General features: G+C 41.1%; 1 protein-coding gene across 1 annotated transcript in view; it reads right to left on the bottom strand.

Annotated features, from left to right (window-relative positions):
* Positions 1–19,175, bottom strand: part of zc3h3 (zinc finger CCCH-type containing 3) — a 60,956-nt gene extending 41,781 nt beyond the window's left edge. The window contains exons 1-3 of the mRNA XM_044199350.1: positions 19,035–19,175; positions 16,014–17,526; positions 15,581–15,753 (exon numbers count right to left, since the gene is read on the bottom strand). Coding sequence (XP_044055285.1) covers positions 15,581–15,753; positions 16,014–17,526; positions 19,035–19,080 — 1,732 coding nt within the window. The 5' untranslated portion in view covers positions 19,081–19,175. The remainder of the gene's footprint in view (positions 1–15,580; positions 15,754–16,013; positions 17,527–19,034) is intronic.
* Between the last annotated feature and the right edge of the window lie 173 nt (positions 19,176–19,348).

Here is a 19,348-nt window from a genome sequence, read left to right on the forward strand (position 1 = left end):
TTTAATCTTCTGTATTTACATTAGGGTTTATATTGTTAATGGCGGCTATTTGGCAATCAGTCCAGCATTACTGTCATCGAACAAGACGGTCAATGATATCAGTGTGCGTCTCTACAGAGACAGAGTGAAGTATTTAACAGCTAAGCCCCCCCAAAGACAGGACATAAATTAACCACACACACACACACACACACACACACACACATAGAGAGAAGCCTGCCCAGACAGGAGACAAATTAACCACTTCCCACAGAGCAATTCACAAGGGAGCAGGGGACAGTAAACGGCAAATGATCAATATCGCTTTCTTCAGGAGCGGCCACACAATATTAGCCCCACACGTAGATACATTTAACACAAGTGCAAACACAAACATGTGTGCAGGGGACAGTATATCAATCCCTGTGCATAAACATAATATTTTAGGCCCAAATGAGGACAGTTTGATCTTGGTGTTCCTGTGTGACTGAGGACGTCTTTGTGGTCGTGATGCTCTTGTGCCTGTGGCTTTCTTCCCCCACCTCTCTCTTTTTTCTTTTTTTTTTTTTTTACTCCTCTTTAACTCTGAAGCTACAATGACAGGAGACAAACTAGCTATTTCCCCCAGAGCAACTCACTGGGGACAGCAGAAAATGAACTGCCCCAGATCAATACTGCACTCTCTCTCACAGTCACTCTCCTCCATAGATACACAGCAAAGTGTGGCCCCCAGGACAAAGACCCCTTAAGGTTTGAGTCAGAATTTTAAGACTAAGAAAAAATAAGAATGAGTGTGTTTGCATGCATTATCTTGCAAAGTGTTTATTAAAAAAGGTGTATGTGTGCAAATATTTCAGACCACCAGTGAGAATCTCAGACACTGATGAAGATGCAGGTATCCCATGTAAGACTATTGCTGTATGTTTACATTTATGATGCAGCCTGGCTATTTGTCATACTCTGGTTAAGATCAACCTGCTTACATGCAGCTTTAATCCACTACAACTCAATATCATGAATAAACCAATTTACCTGGAGCAACATGCCCACAAATAAAAAGATCCACCCACAGAAGTATAGAAGTACAAAAACACTGCAGCTATCAGCTACCGAGTCATCTCTGGGCAGCACTGCCTGACTTAACAGGGATGGGAAGGGATGATGGATGATGATCCTGTAGTTCTACAAAGTGCTGCTCCTCAAAATGTTTTTCTTAACACAGATAACACTTAATATCTACATCTTGTTCTGTCCATTTATTACTTTATTACTGAAATTTGCTTAAATATGATATGCTATACTGTCAAGCTTCTATGTTACATAAGATGTTTTGTCTTGTGTGTTGCCTTCCTCTGTCTGCTGTATGTAATTTATATGTATGCTGCCTCTTGTATTTGCCTTTTATCACTATTGTTTAACCTCGTCTGTTCTTGTAATTCTGTTGTAATGTTATGTGTTTTTTGCGTGCCTGCTAGGTATATGATGCTTGCTTTCGATTAGCTGTTGTGCTAATGTATGTGCTTTACACTGTTTGCCAGTTTTTCTTCTTGCTAGTATATACTTTTTTATCTCTTCACTTTTTGACACATTAATATCAATTAATGTGTATTGTTCCTGATAAAAGGGTAATGCTTACTTGCTACAGTAATTTGTTGAATATTGGTATAAAGTTAACCTATGTGACCTATAGCGACCCAGAACCAAATAACAAATCGAACACTTTTTTGTTTTGAGATAGGCAGTGAGTTCGATCTCATTTGTCAGTGAGGAGCTCAAAAATTAGAACAAATCAGTGACTAAAACATTACTACTGGCAAAAAAATCCACATTTCCACATTGCCTTGAAATTATGTTCCTTGATCATCATCTTCCAAAAATTAAGTGTCACACTGAATTCTGAGAAAAAAAAAAAAAAAAAAAAAGTTGACAATGCTTTTAGGTGCATGTGTGTCAAATAAACCTCAGTCTGAATTTTATGTTAAAGTGACAGGTTGTTGTTGTAACTCTGATGTGAAGAGGGGCATGAGTTCACCAGTTGCTCAGGTTGCTGAGCCAGCAGTGAACATGTGCAGAGCCCCCTCTGCAGCTCACTGGCAGGAATGCAGCAGTAAGATCTGCTGGTGCACACGCACGTATGTGTACATGTGCAAGTGTGTGTGTGTGTGTGTCTGTGCAAGTCCTGAATCTGGCTGTACACCCTGACCCACTCGCAGGTGAGTATAAATAGTACTGACACCCGGTTCTGGGTTTTCCTGCCAAGTCTCTGCTGGCCCAAGATGACATGATGGAATCGAGCTAATGGGCAAAAACCTGCAAAATCAGTTGAATGGTCCTTTAAACAGTTGCCTTTATAACATTTCTCCAATGTTAAAAATACACTAAAGTCATGGAGCAAAATCTAAACTCTGTTACTCTTGTGTTGCATAAAGCATGTCTGTTCTGGTAACAGGGAGAGGAAAGTCAGGGGCCGATAGGAGCTACTCCATAAATCTTCACCTTTTGTCAGCTGGACAGCATGCTGGTATAGCTGCCCAGCCCCTTACCCTGTACCCCCGACCCTATGACAGCAACCCTATCCCCCCCAGCTCTCCTCCATATGTCTGCACACACTGACGTGTTACCATAATAATCATTGGGGGTTTACCGTTTGCGTGGGAAGACGAGCAAAGTGTCCGAGGAGCGCTCGGAATGTTAATTATGTTCCACATACACACACATGGGCATGGACACGTGGTAGAGCAGGGATTGTGTGACTGATGGGGGGGTGGTCGCTGGTTGGTCATTATGGCCAGGGCAGGGTTATCTGGGCACTGTGAATGGCTGTCGACATGGGGGGTTGTTTATGACTTTAGGTTGTGTTGGGGATTTCTAGGAGGTTTATAAATTGTACTGTACAGTCTAATCATGTAATGCAATCTTCTTTTAAAAAGGTTGGCTTTGGGACCTCTATATTAGCTTTACAGAGTCAAAGTTGAGCTGTGGATTAATCTAAAACAGTAGTCAGAAATTCCAGTTCCTTTGGTCCACACTACTTCTTGTTTTTGCTTTTGGTAGGTGGTTTCATTCTAGCTGTCTAATCAGGGACAATTTTAGACTCATGGTAGATAACTCAAGGGCCTGAAAAACCATCAATTAACTAATGACTTTTCTCACTTTTGTTCTTACTCTGAGCGATGGGTTCAGTTTCAGTTCAGTTTTTGGCCAAATACTTGAACATCAATAATGTGTTGATAATTATGGGGTGTATATAGATGCTTTAAAAGATATTTGCATAGTGACTGAAAAGTTATTAGTAGCACATATGATGAACATACAGTGCGTGTCTTTTTTTTCTCAGCTAGAACAGTCCAAAAGGTTCAGAAATGTGTTGCACTTAACTATACAGAAGCCTTTAAGGCCAGAAAAGGACAATATTTAACTGTAACATAATATCACAGTGACTTAAGTCTACAATGTTATGTAGATACATCACCCAGCTATACTTTCTCTGCCAAAACTGCATCTAGTGTGATTGTCCTCCTACGTTGTGGACTGCATTTTGGGATCTGTGCTTTAAAGGGGTCAGGGATGTCCAGGCATTAGATGTATGTTATTTTGCCATGACTGCAGAGGTCACACTGGACACACATACATGTACACCCACAGTGCACAGGCTATTTTCGGAACTTTGCACTTTTCTCTCTAAACTATTCCTCTTTCTGTTCTTCTATCTGCAGTCACATTGTGTGATTGCTCACCCGTACCATCACTCTATTTCTCTACTTCCTCCCTGTCCACAGGGATTAAAAGTATTCCCCTAATTAATGTCTTGGCTGTAAGTCTCGGTAGGTTGGTGGAGCCAAGTAGGGGCCAAGACCCATATTCCTGTAATGTTAGTGAATTTTGTATGACTCTTATCTTTTTTATCTCTGTCTCTCTGTCTGTCTCCATCTTTCTGTCCCCCTTTCAGTTTTATGCCCTCCCCAACCTGCCTGCTCCACCTGGTTTGCCATCCAAACCCCAGAGCCAGGATCCAGGTCGAGGCCCCAGCCTGAGGAGAAACCTGACCCCTTCTTGACGTTTTTTTTCAGCCATTCCAACTTTCCATTTCAGTCATACTGGCCTGGACATCCGAACCCCCCAAGTCTATTCTGGTCTTGTTAAGTTATTCAGTGACGCTGTACTATCTCCCCCACCAGTCCCTACTACTCCTTTTCCTCCCATCTAAGTACCTCCTTTCCTCTCTCGCCACTCGTCCCCTCCTTTACTTTCTCTCCTTTGCGTCTTTGTCCCTCCCATGGGGAAAGTTAAGTTTTGTCCACTCTATCGCCCCCCCCGGGTATCTGACTGTGTGTCTCAAACCATTATTGGCATGCAAACCTCTGAGCTCAATGCTCCAACTTTCCCTTGCGTCCCTGACCTCCCTGCCTGCAAGCAGAGGGTAAGCTTCTTAAGCCCACCATAACCTCCCTACAGATTTAACCATTAGGAATAATGTTGTCGATGTTGGGAACAAATGTGGAGCAGATTCTTCAGCAGAGACATGATAGACAGGTGTGAACTGAATGATAAGTCAGTCCCGTCAACAACTTCTCTTTTCTTTCTCTCTTTAAAAGGATAATTCAAAGTTATTTACAATTTGGGTCATATTTTTATAGTTTGTAGTGAGCAACATGTAAATAATATTTTGTTGCAACAAGCACACATACAGTACAAACATAACAGATAATGCAGTTGATATCCTATTTTTTTTTTAATAGTTAGATCATATTAAGAAACTCTCATTGTTACAGTACAAACATAACAGATAATGCAGTTGATATCCTATTTTTTTTTATTGTTACAGTACAAACATAACAGATAATGCAGTTGATATCCTATTTTTTTTTTAATAGTTAGATCATATTAAGAAACTCTCATTGTTACAGTACAAACATAACAGATAATGCAGTTGATATCCTATTTTTTTTTTAATAGTTAGATCATATTAAGAAACTCTCATACAGTCTCAGTGCAGGATTCATTCTGTCTTTGGTCTAATGTGCTGAGGGGAAACTGTAATAAGGGTTCATGTATAAAACTGAATATGTTATCAGTTTACCTGATCCAGGTGGATTAACAGAACCAGAAGATAACATGTTTTTTGTAACATGTTTATCCATGCTATTGTAGGGCTGCAACCAACAATTATTTTCATTAATCTGGCAGTTATTTTCTCAATTCATTATTTGTTTGGTCTGAAAAATATTAGAAAGTAGTGATGCCCATCATACATTTCCAAAAGCCAACTGTGATGGCATCAAATTACTCGGTTTGTGTGACCATTGGCATTTTTGGCTGAAAAATTACATTACATTACAATTAAAACCATGAATTGATCAAAACAGTTGCAGATTATTTTTCTGTTGATCGACAGTTAATCAGTTAATCAACTAAGCGTTTCAGCTCTATGCTATTGCAATGGTCATGTCTTCATAATGTGTTAACCTTGTATTTTCATTTGGTTAAAGAAGGTAGTGAAAACCCTCACACTGTCAGCACTAGTTCATTGAAAAAGCAATGTTTCACTCATAGACCTTCAGGAGTTCAGACATGTACTAATTTGGTAAAAACGGCCTCATCGGAATAATTTGTCTCGCAACCGTAAAAATCTCTTAGAAGGCTACTTTTCTCATCTGACTAGCTACTCAGAAATTTGCGGAGCTCCCTGCACGAGCAGTCAGACAATCACACTTCTTCTTACACTGCCTACACAATTTTCCTGTGCGATGAAGGACCGTTACCCACATTTTGGGTGTGCTGACTTTGAGTTTTGCCTCCTAATAGTGGTTTAGATAATGTGGATAAACTGAATGCTTGTACACAAACTCTCGGTCTGGCCGCTTGTATTTCTTATCCCATTCAACTTTATTTAGAGAGATCTGCAATCTGTGTCCCCAATTACTTTGGTTAGTACAATGGATGAGTAAACGAAACACCAACCCTACGAAAATATGACCAGTTAAGTTATAATTAAGTGGAATTAATGTTTAATTTGTCCTTCTTTCTCCATTTCATTCATCTGTTTCTCCCTGTTCCTTAATCTCACCTAACTCACCCTCCATTCAGCCTCCCACCCCCACACCACTCATAACCTCAGTGTTTTCATGTGTCCCTCCCCTCCTCTTCCACAGGGCCCCAGTTGGGTTTTGGTATTTAATAATGGATGACTGTTTGTGTTTGTCAGTCAGCACACTCTTGTTAAAGGGCTTTAAGATTACTGATAATTCCAGCAGGGCTGTATTGATTAGCCGCGCTGGATGTGGATTGTTTTATAGCCCGAGAAGAACGATGCATCCCCCCCCCCGTCACCCCCTTCCCATACTCCTTCAGTACTCTCTCCCTCGCCTCCCCCCTCATCAAGGGTCTCTCTCTGTGGTTGAATAATTAATGCTTAACCTATTTAATTAGTGAGATTTGCTCTGAACAGAAGCAGAGTAATTGAGTCCTCAACTCTGTGTGTGGTTGGGGGAAGTGTGTTTGTGTTTATCTGTGTGTATCCATCGCACACATCATGATTGCAGCATTAAGTGGCTCATTTCCTCCTGCATTCTCAGTTGAAAGAGCTCGTATGATTTACAGTAGCACTGTGGCCTCGGCGTGACTGTCAGTGAGTTGCCGTTAGTGCCGTTGGCATTTGCGGTAGCGGAGGTATAACTGTTTTGGTATGGCAACTCCAGCGCTGGAAGCTGTGGTTGTTTCCAGCAGCCGTCATGCCAGCAGGGTTGGCATGGAGGGCAGAGGGGGGTTAGCAGCAATAGGTTGAGAGCTCAGACTATGAGCTCTGGTTGTGATATTAATAACTGGTACTACAGGCCAAAACAATGATGAAGGATTTGTTGATCATCTTTGGTGTTGTAATAGAGGCTCAACACTTTGACCCCGCATTCTGATCGAATGGACTGACGCTGAATGTTCCAGGAGTCACAGTGCTCTGTTGGGACATGCATTTGGCTGCTGTGATACGTTTTTTTTTTTTTGAGAGAGACACTGACATTTTAAATTCAGCACAGCAATATCTTATCTTTTTGCCTTAATCCCTTTTATTAACCACTTTTAACTGAAGCAAATACCTCTGCAGGCACCAAAATGTCAATCAATTATAGTTCAGAAAACATTATTCTCAAGTAAATGTGGAAATTCAAGGATTTGACTTGTATACCCTTCACAATTGCCTAGTATCCAAGGTGACGTCATTTCTGCCTGGCCAACTGTCCAAAACTCAAAGATATTGAATTTAAAATGATGTAAGTCAGAGTACATCCTCACAATTTAGAAACTGGAAACAGAATTTTTAACGACAAAAAATGACAACTACTTAAGTTGTTGGCGAATCATTTTCTGATGATAGATTTCTGATTTTCTGATCTGCTTGAATCAACTAATCATTGAATCAACTGTTCCTAATTTAAAGCCTGGGTGATGGTTGGTGATCCCACATTGGCCATAAGTAGACTTCCCTACCTAACTAAAATGAATGGAAACCAATGGCTGCCTGCACTGGTTCTCATTCATTTTAGTACTGTATGAAAATCAAATGGAAGATTCTTGAAACTTGAAATGATATTTTTTTAATATCTTGCATCCCGGACCAATGCACAGATTGCAGATAAATAAGGTATTGAAAAGATTTTGCTTGGTGTCTATACCACGGCTCAGGTATTGGCACTAGTATTGAAAAATTAGAAATATAAAGCATACGTGATTTTTGGTTTACGAGATAACTTGCAAAACATTGGTACAGTCCTTTAAAAAAAAAATTAAATAAATAAATAAAAAATAACAGTCAAATATTTTTTTTAAAGTGGAACAGCAAAGCATTACTCGAACTGAATAAATTATACACCACAGACTGTAGGCAGAAGATAACATCATGAGTGATTGGGCATGTGCATATTGGAAAGTTAGATTATCGTCAGGATTCACACACCTATAACTAAAGACAGCTACACCCCCTACCCCAGCCAAGCCATTTACCAATAAATGACACCAGCATTGCCTGCCATGTGTTCTCAAATAATTAGTAGGGCTCTGCCTGTGTCCTGTTAGGTTTCTGATTTATTCAGACAGCCTGGCACATGGGCCACTCCTCTAGATACCAAGAAAACATTTACCTCCTTAACTGGGAAGGAGTCACAGTCATCTCAGGCTAAAGTTTCTGGACTCAATAGTATTGATTACACATTTCAACACATGCCGCTCATCCCAAGTTGTAGATACGAAGGACAGAAGCACCCCCTCATGACGGCAAACAGCACTCCAAGCTCATCTTGGAGTTCAGTCAAAAAAACACTTAAGACTGCTGGAACAACATGCAATGAGACTGATATTTCTTAAGAAAAATACGTAAAACCTGTTGAGCAATTTGAAACTTTTTCAACAAAAGTTATCTAGTCATTTGGCCAGGCTTAACAAAGTGTTACAAGTGTTCACTACTCTTCATGTCTCCTCAAGGCCAGCGAGGTCCAGCTGCAAGATGATCTCAAATACGTCTGAACTTTACTTATGGCCAGTTGACAGTTTGATGAGAGTGCGTGGAAGGAGGAGGGGTCTTACAAAATAGATGGGGAAGAGTTACTCATGTGGACATACTGTAGGTACAGGGTCTGATCACTGGCATGCACGGCTCCCTGGGTCCTGAGAGGTTAATCAAAATGCCAAATGTTACTGTGCACCATGGCAGAGAGCTATAGTGAGCCCGTCCTGCACAAGACACCATCTTACATGAGAAACTGAATCATTTATGCAACCGAATAGCAATAATGTTTATATATAGGCACAAAGATAAATACATGCAGAGGTTCAAGCCACTTTTTCCTCCTAAATGCTAAAACATAGACGGAAAACAAACAAAAACATGTGTGCCTTTCCTTCTCTGCAATGGCAACAACAGTTTCTGCCTAAATCATTATAGCTGTGTGATTTGTTTGCATGTGTGTGGGCGCACATGTCTTGAAGGGCACGTGTGTGTGAGACAAATGGTGACAGATATAAAAAGAAAGGAAGAGAAAGAAAGCCACAGACAGAGAGACAGACAGAAAGAGAAGACAGAGGTCCACCTGTTTGACACAGAGAGCCTGAGAAAGTACAGAGGAATGAGCAGAATGCCAGTGTGTGCAAGGTTGTGTGTGTGTGTGTGTGTGTGTGTGTGTGTGTACGCGCGCATTAGGTTGAGATCCACACGGTGAAAATGTGTGTGTGTTGTCCAACTGATAAGACTATGGGAGCACTGGGGAATGGCATTCAGGGAACGGTATGTAGAAAAGCAGCTGATGGGAGAATCATACACACCAACACACACACAAACAAAATATTAAAATCATTTGAAGTTAAAAGTTAGTAGAAAGATCTGCATACACATATATTATATATAGTGACGCTTCCAGTATGCATATAGCAGCACCAGCTGTGTGCTGTGCTGTCCAAACAAACAAACAGCGAGTTAATGTCCGTGTGTATATGGAGGAGTGAATGAGTGAGAAGAGAGCGCAGGACAAGTGTGAAGGAAAAGTGGGAGAAACTGGAGCAAGTGTGAACCAGAGAGAGATGCAAATAAACAAACAAAAATAAACAAACATGTGTTGTGCCAGCTGAAGTCAAAAGAGGACAGACTGGGCTTTAGAGTGCAGTCCAAAGACTAACTCGTTGGCAGTAATATTTTGTGTTTTCATATCTTCTCAAATACATATAATATCAAAATTGGAATGTCTTTAGGCCAAAAAAAACAACAACAACAACAACAAAAAACAGCTATTTTCTTACTTCCTGGACAATAACATGGAGATACAAGGTTTTCACCCACTAACAAAAAAGTGGGTATGGTTTAAGAACTTGAAGCATATAAATGATAACCTACTAAGAGGACTGATAATACTCTAAGAATCAGATTAGCAGTGTTGTAATCAAGACTGAGAGAAGACCAAGACAAGTCAAAGAGAGCATCAAGACAAGTCACAATATACAACTGAAAGGATGTAATTTGGCGTACCAACAGCAGCGTAGATGTACACAAATTGTTCTGCACAGACAGCAGTGCAAAAAGGTTTCCTCTCTGCAATGTACTGTTGACTTCCTGTTTCAATGTGTAGCAGGTTGAATGAAAATGAAATGTTAATTTAAATGCACTTTAACTGTTCATTAAAATGATTTCAGTTATAATTTAAGTCTTAAAATGTTATAAAAAGGTTAAACAGTTATTGTAAGCCATACCTTTAACTCCATGTTTAATAATGCCAGAATTTCAGAATTTTTTGAACCATTCCAAAATGTCATGGGTGAGCCTAAAACACATTAAAGTCAGCAATACATATAGTAAATCGCCAGACGGTCATTTTATTTAAGGAATATTCAATACATGGATAGTAAACGTCTGCTGTAATCGAATGACAAACATCCAAGAGCGGCCCTATTAGGTTGTTAGCATATACAGCGGTGAACAAAATGAAGATTTTGGAGTGGCCTAGTCAAAGTCCTGACCTGAATCCTATTGAGATGCTGTGCCATGAGCTTAAAAGGGCAGTTCATGCTCGAAAACCCTCCAATGTGGCTGAATTACAACAATTCTGCAAAGATGAGTGGGCCAAAACTCCTCCACAGCGCTGTAAAAGACTCATTGCAAGTTATCGCAAACGCTTGATTGCAGTTGTTGCTGCTAAGGGTGGAGCAACCAGTTATTAGGTTTAGGGGGCAATCACTTTTTCACACAGGGCCATGTAGGTTTGGATTTTGTTTTCCCTCAATAATAACAACCTTCATTTAAAAACTGCATTTTGTGTTTACTTGTGTTATCTTTGACTAATATTTAAATTTGTTTGATGATCTGAAACATTTAAGTGTGACAAACATGCAAAAAAATAAGATATCAGGAAGGGGGCAAACATTTTTTTACACCACTGTATACAGCATATACTGGCTGCATCGTGCTGCATTGCATTATCAATCAGCGCGTGTCAACCTCCCCGACCTGGGGCGCGAATGCGAAAATTACCGTATTTCTGAAGAGTTGACGTGCATCGATGCACAGCAGTGGCATATCATGATGAGTGGACACACAACAACCAGCAGTGATGAACGTCAAGACATTGTACACTGTACATGTGCAGGCTTACACTGAAAACCATGGATGTGGGTGTTTTGACGCATGTCAGACGCTGTAACTGTGTGTTGCTCTTAAGTATGACACAACATCACTACCGCCTTTTTTGGAGAAGCTGCAATCTGCAAATTACTTCAAATGGAAGTCTGTTTTAAAGCAGGCACATCACCATTTTATTAAAGTGCAATTTTCTAATGGTATCTTAAAATGGTGGTAAGCAAACCTCGCTGTGTAACTGGGCAACAGACATCAGAGATAGGAGGGATCAGACAAGCAGGAAAAAAAAATTTCATTCATGAATAAAACAGAAAAAAAAAAAGTAATGTAGTAATGAAGGATTTTTACATTCAAAATAAATAATACAAATATACAAAGCCCAGACAAAATGAATCTTTGTCAATGACCACATTCCTACTAAAAACACATTAGTCAAAAGGTACTTTTGCTGCTGTGTGGTAAAAAACATAACGCACAAATGATTTCAGTTCATTAATAAGTACTTCGATCAGTACTCAGCACGGGCCGAACCACTTCATTAAGAACTTGATAATGGACTCACTTCTGCAAAAATGGTTTGTGGGCTGCTCAAATTATTATACAGCACAGAAAAGCACCTTGTTAATAGTATAGTAGTATAGTTTGCATGTGTCCATACATACAGTGGTGTGTACATATTGTACATATTCCTGGAGACAGTGGAAAATGTCAGGGAGAGCAGGGCCTCTATGCAGAGCAGCACATATGATTTATGGGCGAAATAAATGGGATCACTGTAGGCACGGTAACAGGATCCCTGAACGAGGGGGGTGAGGAGGGAGGAATCTTTTGTGGTGGTAATGGGCTCCGTGGTATCGGTGGGTGGGGGGACAGCATATTGGTAAGCTGATGCTGAGAGAGCAAAGGTGGCAGCACTGCCACTGTAAGAGAGCCAGTCCTACTACAGCACACAAACAGGTGAACAATCTCCTGTGTGTGTGTGTGTGTGTGTGTGTGTGTGTTTGTTTGGATTTACATAAACAGGGCTGGGGACCAGCTGTGAAGTAAAACTTGAGTAGCCAATGGATACTGGATATTGACATGCCACACTGTGACATGTCAATATCTTGTAAAAAACCAAATAGCTGTATGATGATTTGCTGATGAGGAGATGCTTATTAAGATGTATTTTTCAGAAAGTGATTTACAAATTCAGATGAACTCTTGTGACATTACAGTTCAGACCTAGAATAAGACCATACAGAAAATGCCTGCAGTCTGCAAAGTGATATACAGTACTGGGCTTAAAAAAAGTCACAAGGCATATTAGCAGAGCAGCAAAGACAGCTACAGAGAGGAAAAAGACTGAGCGGGACTGGATGAGAGATGGCGAGGGAGGAAAGAAACCGGAGTGAGATAGAGACCTAAAGCGCTCCAGAAGCCTGTCACATGGGGCTTGAAGCCGCATGGCTCAGCACTCTTCCTCTCTGTGTTCTGTCCGTTCCTGACGTTTATCTGCTTTATTAGATTATCTGGGCTACATGGCTGTCTCCGGGCACATGCAAGCACTCACACACACACATATAGATATATACATTCACACACACACACACACCCCTCGATTCAGTACAGTCCTAACTGCTTACATAGGTTTATGGCCTCTTTAAATTAAACCACCGATAACCGAGCTCCTCAGAAAACACCCGCCCCTTACCATGGAGAGGAGAGGCTAAAGCTGGCCATTGAGGAGGAAATTAAGACACATTGTTTGTGAGTGTATTATCATGCACGTGTGAGTGGTCATAAGGTTGATTTTTAACAGGCTCATCTATAGGGACTCTTCCCATCATTAGTAATTCAATTTGCTCTTTATTAGCAGCTCTTATCTGAGGCACAGACGGCTACGAGCAGCCTTCCTCACTCCATCTTCCTCTGCACTCACCCCTGCTCCACCTTTCCTGTGTCTCTGATTCTGAATCACCATCTATAATTAGAGATGCATGTGTTTCTGCTGTAGGCCACTCAGGTTCTCCACATGACATAAAATCTATGAAGAACTGATGAAGAGGAAGGGAAGGGGGAAAGGATATAGGAGATGTGAAAAAGGAGACATAAAGTTAAAGAATCAGAAAAAGAGAAGCAGACTGATAGACGCAGAGCCATAGGGACGAATAAAGCCTAATGTTAATAGTGATGGCTTTTCTAATGTCTTCTGACTCCATTGAGTATGGGAGATTACACCAAGATGGGCATGAGGCGTGTAGGGTACACGCTGAATGACCGGAGGGTTGGAGGGGCAAGAGGAGGGAGGGAGGGAGAGAGAGAGGGAGGGAGGGGGTTGTAAAAACAATGATTGCTTTCCATCAGGTTAGGCCTATATTCTACAGTTCGTTAAAACAATCCAATTTGCAAAAGGATAATTATGCATTAGCTCCTTTTTATCTACTGGAGGGAGAGCGGTGCCAGGGCTTGATAGCAGTGGCGCTGCCTGCCTCCACCTCTGCAAATTACCTGCTATCGGCACTTGTTCGCCATCATGGCTGAATTGGGCAATCAATTAACCTCCCCCCTCCTCCTCTTACAGTCTGCCTGTAAGCCTCTCTAGTGACAGCCAGCAACACAAAACCCCTACAAGGACTACATGGATGTGAGCTGCTGCCCTCTACTGGAGATGGCTGTAATCTACTGCTGTAAGCTGCTGGCAGAGCCACAACTGAAGGGCCAATTACTCTGAAGCTTTGTCCCAGTTCCATACTACATACCAATTACAGGCAGGTTTTGAATATGTAGTGTGTTCTCACTAGACAAATAAAAGAATAAAGTATACTTATGTGTGCTGTTGACATACACTATTGTCCCACAAAGGGAAATAGAGTAGCTAAAATTAATCACGGATGTAGGCTCCAGGAAGATCTTGGAAAAAGAAAAAATAACCCTCAAATCTTTGCTTTCTCTTTGAGAATTACAACTGGCAGTGTCATTTCAAAATCGCACATTGTTAGTACCACATAATTTCCTATTAGCACAGAATGGTAAAATGCAGTGATTTCTTGTTCAAAAACAATGTAATACGACAATTAGTATATACAGTAGTACATACTGTATTCTACTAGTATGTGGTTGGCAGTAGTTTGAGAACACTGGGGCATAGGTGGTGCAGAACTGACACAAGCACTGAAGAGAGACATGGTGTCAAAGTAGAAAGAAATATAAGTCAACAAAAAGCAATAAACTCAGACGCAAAGAACCAAGTGAGAATTAAAAGAAAAACTCTGAGCATGTTCAATTCGCTGGAAGTAAAACCACAATCAGGATGAAAGTACTGCTCAAAAGACTCTGTTTGACCCAAAGATCTCTCTGATGGCACATCAACCACCAATTACGTGTTTTGAAATATTTTGTGCTGACTTTGACACATAAAACACAGTGAGACATGGTGATGTTTTGAGGTGAGGCTGGAAGATATAAAAGGTTGACTGAGAGTGTTGCAGCAAAGAAATGTATCGTCAACCTAACAAAAATATGGAACAAGCCACGCATATGATCCTATCATATGGAAGAGGCAAAATAAAGGCCAATCTCCCAGACAGCAATAGTGTGGCTTCCACGGTGAGTGTGTTTTCTTTGGTTTTTAAAAGACCTAAATGCTAAATCACACACAAATAGATTTTTAAAAATTAGCAGAGCAGAGCACAAAACAAACTCCAGCCAGAGGTTATGTTTCTTCTAGAGCATACAGTAACAGAGGACAGCATCACTTTGATTGGATTTGTGCCATATTTGTCGTGGCAAGTCTAGTGGACATGTGTGAATCACTGGAAAGATGTAAACAGCGGCATACAAAATATAAATCAAAGCACTTTGATTTTGTGCAACTTCAGAAAGTGCAGACCTGCCAGTTATTGAGAATAATCATTATCAATGAAACTCAAAAGGATATTTCTAATTGCTAATACTAATTACTATTATACTAATCACTAGACTAATTGGGTCCCACTTTGGTGGAAATGTCTGGAGATCCTGCAGAACTGTAAGGGCATGTAAGGTTTTTGAATGCTTGGTTGTTGGTGAGTTATTGGCTAAAACAAGTTGTCATAGCACCACCAAATGGCTGTAGGGTGTAATTTTTTTTATTAACGAAGTAGTGGGTGAGAATCCAAACCTATGTAGAAACTTTATCTGCTGTGGGTCTTACTGTATGCTTGTTGGGATCCACATGCTTGTAAGTGGGGGAGAGGAGAAGGAACATTACAAAGATCAAAATCAAAAATAATTACATGGTTCCAGCATTTCTACTACAAGACCACAAACAACACAGCTGTACCAAAACTAGCCAGATTAGATATGTTTCCTCTTATCCATGTAATGTTATTTTCCATGGATGAGCATTTGGTTGACAGCTCATTAGAGCAATGAGTCATGGTAAACTCATGACAGAAAAACTAAATGCTCTTTATGAAATTCAAAAGGAACAATAGTCTTGTACTATAGTCTGTAGTGTGTGCTCCTTACTTGTTCTTGATAAGGTAGGGGAGAGCCGCCTCAACTTGTGTCTACCAAAAGACACAAGCTCCCTGGAGGGTGTCCTCCTAACTCCTATGGGAGTCCTGGTGGAGCTGTGGATCCGGCTCCGCGGGGAGTACTTTATTGCTGATGGGCTAGTCCCCTTCTCTGACCCACCTCCACTGTGGTCACAGGACAGAGGGCAAAAGAGAACAGTGTAATCAGTAATACACTAGAGGCTACTAATAAGCAAATGATATTGAAATAAATCTATATAACTCATGTGTATACAAACAGCAGCCTGCCAGACTTTGCTGCCACCTACTGGCAAAAGACAGTTACACAAAAATAAATTGAAAAGAATATAATTGGAGAAGGTCTCAGAGCAGAAATAAACCTAGAAGAAAATAAATCAGATCATGCGCATGTTCCCATTACGTACCTACTAGCAGACTTCCTAATGATTTTCATCCTGCTGCGGAGCTTGAACCCACCAGGGGAGGAGGAGGGCAGAAAGGAGGTACGTTGGGTTACAGATGGGGAAGCAACAAGCCCTTCTCTCACTCCTTTGTTGCTTTTTTCTGACGTCCAGTGGAAGGCAGACCTACGGCGGGCCACTGTTGCCCCTCCTGTCACTGCCGCAGAGGTACTCTGACCTCCAGCCTTCCAGCGGTAACGGCTACTCAGTGAGGAGTTGGTAGAGAAACCTGCAAATCCCCTTTTCATCTTAGCAGAGGGAGCGGAGGCTGCTCTGAGTTTCTTAGCGGCCTCTCCCTTTTCCAGAGCTCTCTGGGAAAAGGTCAAGGCTTTGGGAGACAGTGATTTTCGAGATATTCTAACTTGGGCTCCAGCAGAGGAGGAGACCCATTTGTACTTGGAGGTCTTGGGGGGTAAAGTGACCGGGCTTAGCTTTCGAGGTAACTTCTTGGCAGGGGTTCTCTTACTGACTGAGAATAAGGGGGAGCTTCCACTGGCAACTCCAGCTTTTGAGAATGAGGGCGCAGCAGTCACAGCTTTGCCTTTGGGTGAGGAAATAAAGCTAGCTTGTTTAGGCTCCACTCCTCCCACATTCTTGCTCTTTACCCAAGTGAACTTGGATTTTTTCAAAAAAGACGCACTGACTTGGTCCTGGCTGGTGTGAGGTGTGGGGTTAATGGAAGGTTGTATTGATACTTTAGACAGAGCAGAGATAGGTGGTATGGTATTACCAGTCGCGAGAATAGCTGGAGTTGTCGTAGTAATGGCCCGTTTAGTCTCAGTGCTGGTTTTGCTTGTCAAGGCAGGTTTGATCTGTACTTGAGGGCTGCTCTGCAAACTGGTCGAGGTGTTGGCCTTGACTGAAGAAGGCGCTTCTGAAGAGCCACTAACTTTCTTTTCTGGCAGGACTACACGCCTGTTTTCAGCCCTCTGCTGAAATTCTTGAGTCTGTCTGTGAAGCGTTTCATGTTGCATACTAGTGCCTGTTGAGCTTGAACCTGCTTTTTCATCTTCATGCTGAGACACAGCTGTCTCTGTTTTTCTAAGAGTATTTGTGTTTTTCTTCTGTGTTGCAACTCCCGTTATCCCTGCGATGCTGTTTATATGTCCCCCTCTCTTCTGTTGAGGGATCCCTGATGATGAAGTGGCAGTAGTGCCTCTATCGCTTTCCTCTGCTCTGCTGTGGCTGGGCAGTGAGGCGCTGTGAGATATACTGTGGGAAGTAGACTGATGAACAGAGGAGGTAGAGGCTGAGGGATGTCCAGCAGAGGACTGGGGGCTCTTGTTTCTCAGCGAGTACGTTTTCCTCCAACTTCCACGGCTCTGAGGAGCATATAGTCTCCCTCTGGAGCTGTCAGGATCGATGACAGATGTGCTGTGACCTCTGCCTCTGGCTGATATTGGAGCTTCTGGATGCCTCTGCTCAGCTCTTGCAAACGGGGTGTCGCCATGGACGCTCTTATGTTCATTGATTAGATCTGGGAATTTGAAAATAGAAGTTATTTAGTTGTACAGTCACTTTCAGAATGATAAAACAATAAGAAAACAGAAACAGAGTTGGTTTACCCAACAAAGCACATTTCTCACTTTCCTTCAGTGGTATTTAGTCACATAGATAGTCTTGGTTTAGTTTGAAGATGAAAGGAATTTAGTTTGCAGTGCTCACGAGATTGCAAAAATTTTATTAAAAACGCAACAGCAACATATTTTTTTAGGAGCCGTGTCCTTGTTACTCTGGATAATCCACACAGCATGCTGTCAGCAGTTTTTACTTTCATTGAAGACAGGTGAAAAATGAAAGGAAAAACCTGAATTAATCAGTAGAGAAATCTAGCAAATTCAGACGCTTCCATACAGGGACAAGGACTCACTGAAAGCATTGACAAGAATGAATATTAGTGAAATCTTATGTTTTGGACTTCACAGTAAGCATAATTCAACCTCCACATTCTAGGGAGGTAAACTCTGTGTCCCTGCGGAAGCAAATTAACTCTCAGCAATTTCTACACATCAAGTTTAATTTGCTTCCATCAGGTCGGAGGTTTCATCTCCTTAGAGGAGGCGCTAATAGATACGAGATCAGCTAATGGCTTTTCAAACAAAATGTATTGTTACCAAGCTGTGGATGTACTTTTTTGTAATTATTATAGTTTTGAATCATGTCGCACCTTTATAGTTATCATTCACTGTCTGTAAGCAAAACTGCCTCTCTGGGACATTAAAGTTCCACCTATACTGTCCTCTACACCTGTGGGAGATCTTGTAGCGACATGTGAATCTGCCTCCTTCACCATCATCCTCTTTATATCTTTCGGAAGAATGTTGTTCATCTCTCCACTTCAGAGTCTTGTAGAATCTATGCTAAGGGACATTGAATTTAAAGCTGTTTGGTTGGATTGTGTTGGACCAACATCTTACACTTTGTGTTGGTTTTCCCCTTTCATTTGTCACCGACGAGTACAGTGGCCTCGATACCGGGGCATAACGTTATTGCTAAATACCAGTTGTAAGTGAAAAACTATGAGTTTTTTCTGTGACGCTAATTTGTCGTGTGAACAGTGTGTTGTGCCTTGCCGTTAGAATTACAATTACAATTAGCTGAGCTATCTAGCTAGTTGTGTTGTTATGGCAGCAGAGTAAAACAGGGTTTAACTATGAACCTGTTGACAGCATAAACTGCTAACTATCTTCGTTATTTACTGATGAAACCAATGAAAATTGAATATAGAGTATACTAACTACGTATATCTACATGTAATATATTATGAAGGGTAGATAAAGGCACCAACGTCTCTTCTTAGACATGTGGGTAACGTTAGTTTGAGCTAGAGGCAAAGCTTACGTTTAACGTTCGTTTTTGAAATACTTAAAAACGCGGGCCCCACATTCAAACGACAGCTCAAATTTAAAAGGCGCAACAATTAAAGCTGTTTTCTAACCCCACTGCTACCAAACAACCTGTCGATATTAAACACGGAAGATTTACTTTGTAGAAGTTCAATTTGCCTCTTCAGTGCTTCTCTCTCCTCCATGTTTACAACTTAATCGTTTCGTCATCAAATAGCGACCAAAAACAGGCCCTTGTGGATGATGTATGTTATACTGTCCAATCACAGAACGTGGTCTGCGCAGTTTTTAATTCTGTTTCAGTCCTCAGTCTTGTCTTACAGGCCGGAATTTAATTTGAGAGACAAGTGCCATGTGGTATATGCGGCAAAATGATTTTATTTGAAAGGATTAATGGGTAGGATTTTATGGAGACTCTAAGTGTACAGTATTAGTTACATAAATAAGACATTA

This window comes from Siniperca chuatsi, linkage group LG6 (genome assembly GCF_020085105.1).
Source record: "Siniperca chuatsi isolate FFG_IHB_CAS linkage group LG6, ASM2008510v1, whole genome shotgun sequence".
NCBI classification, from domain to species: Eukaryota; Metazoa; Chordata; class Actinopteri; order Centrarchiformes; family Sinipercidae; genus Siniperca; species Siniperca chuatsi.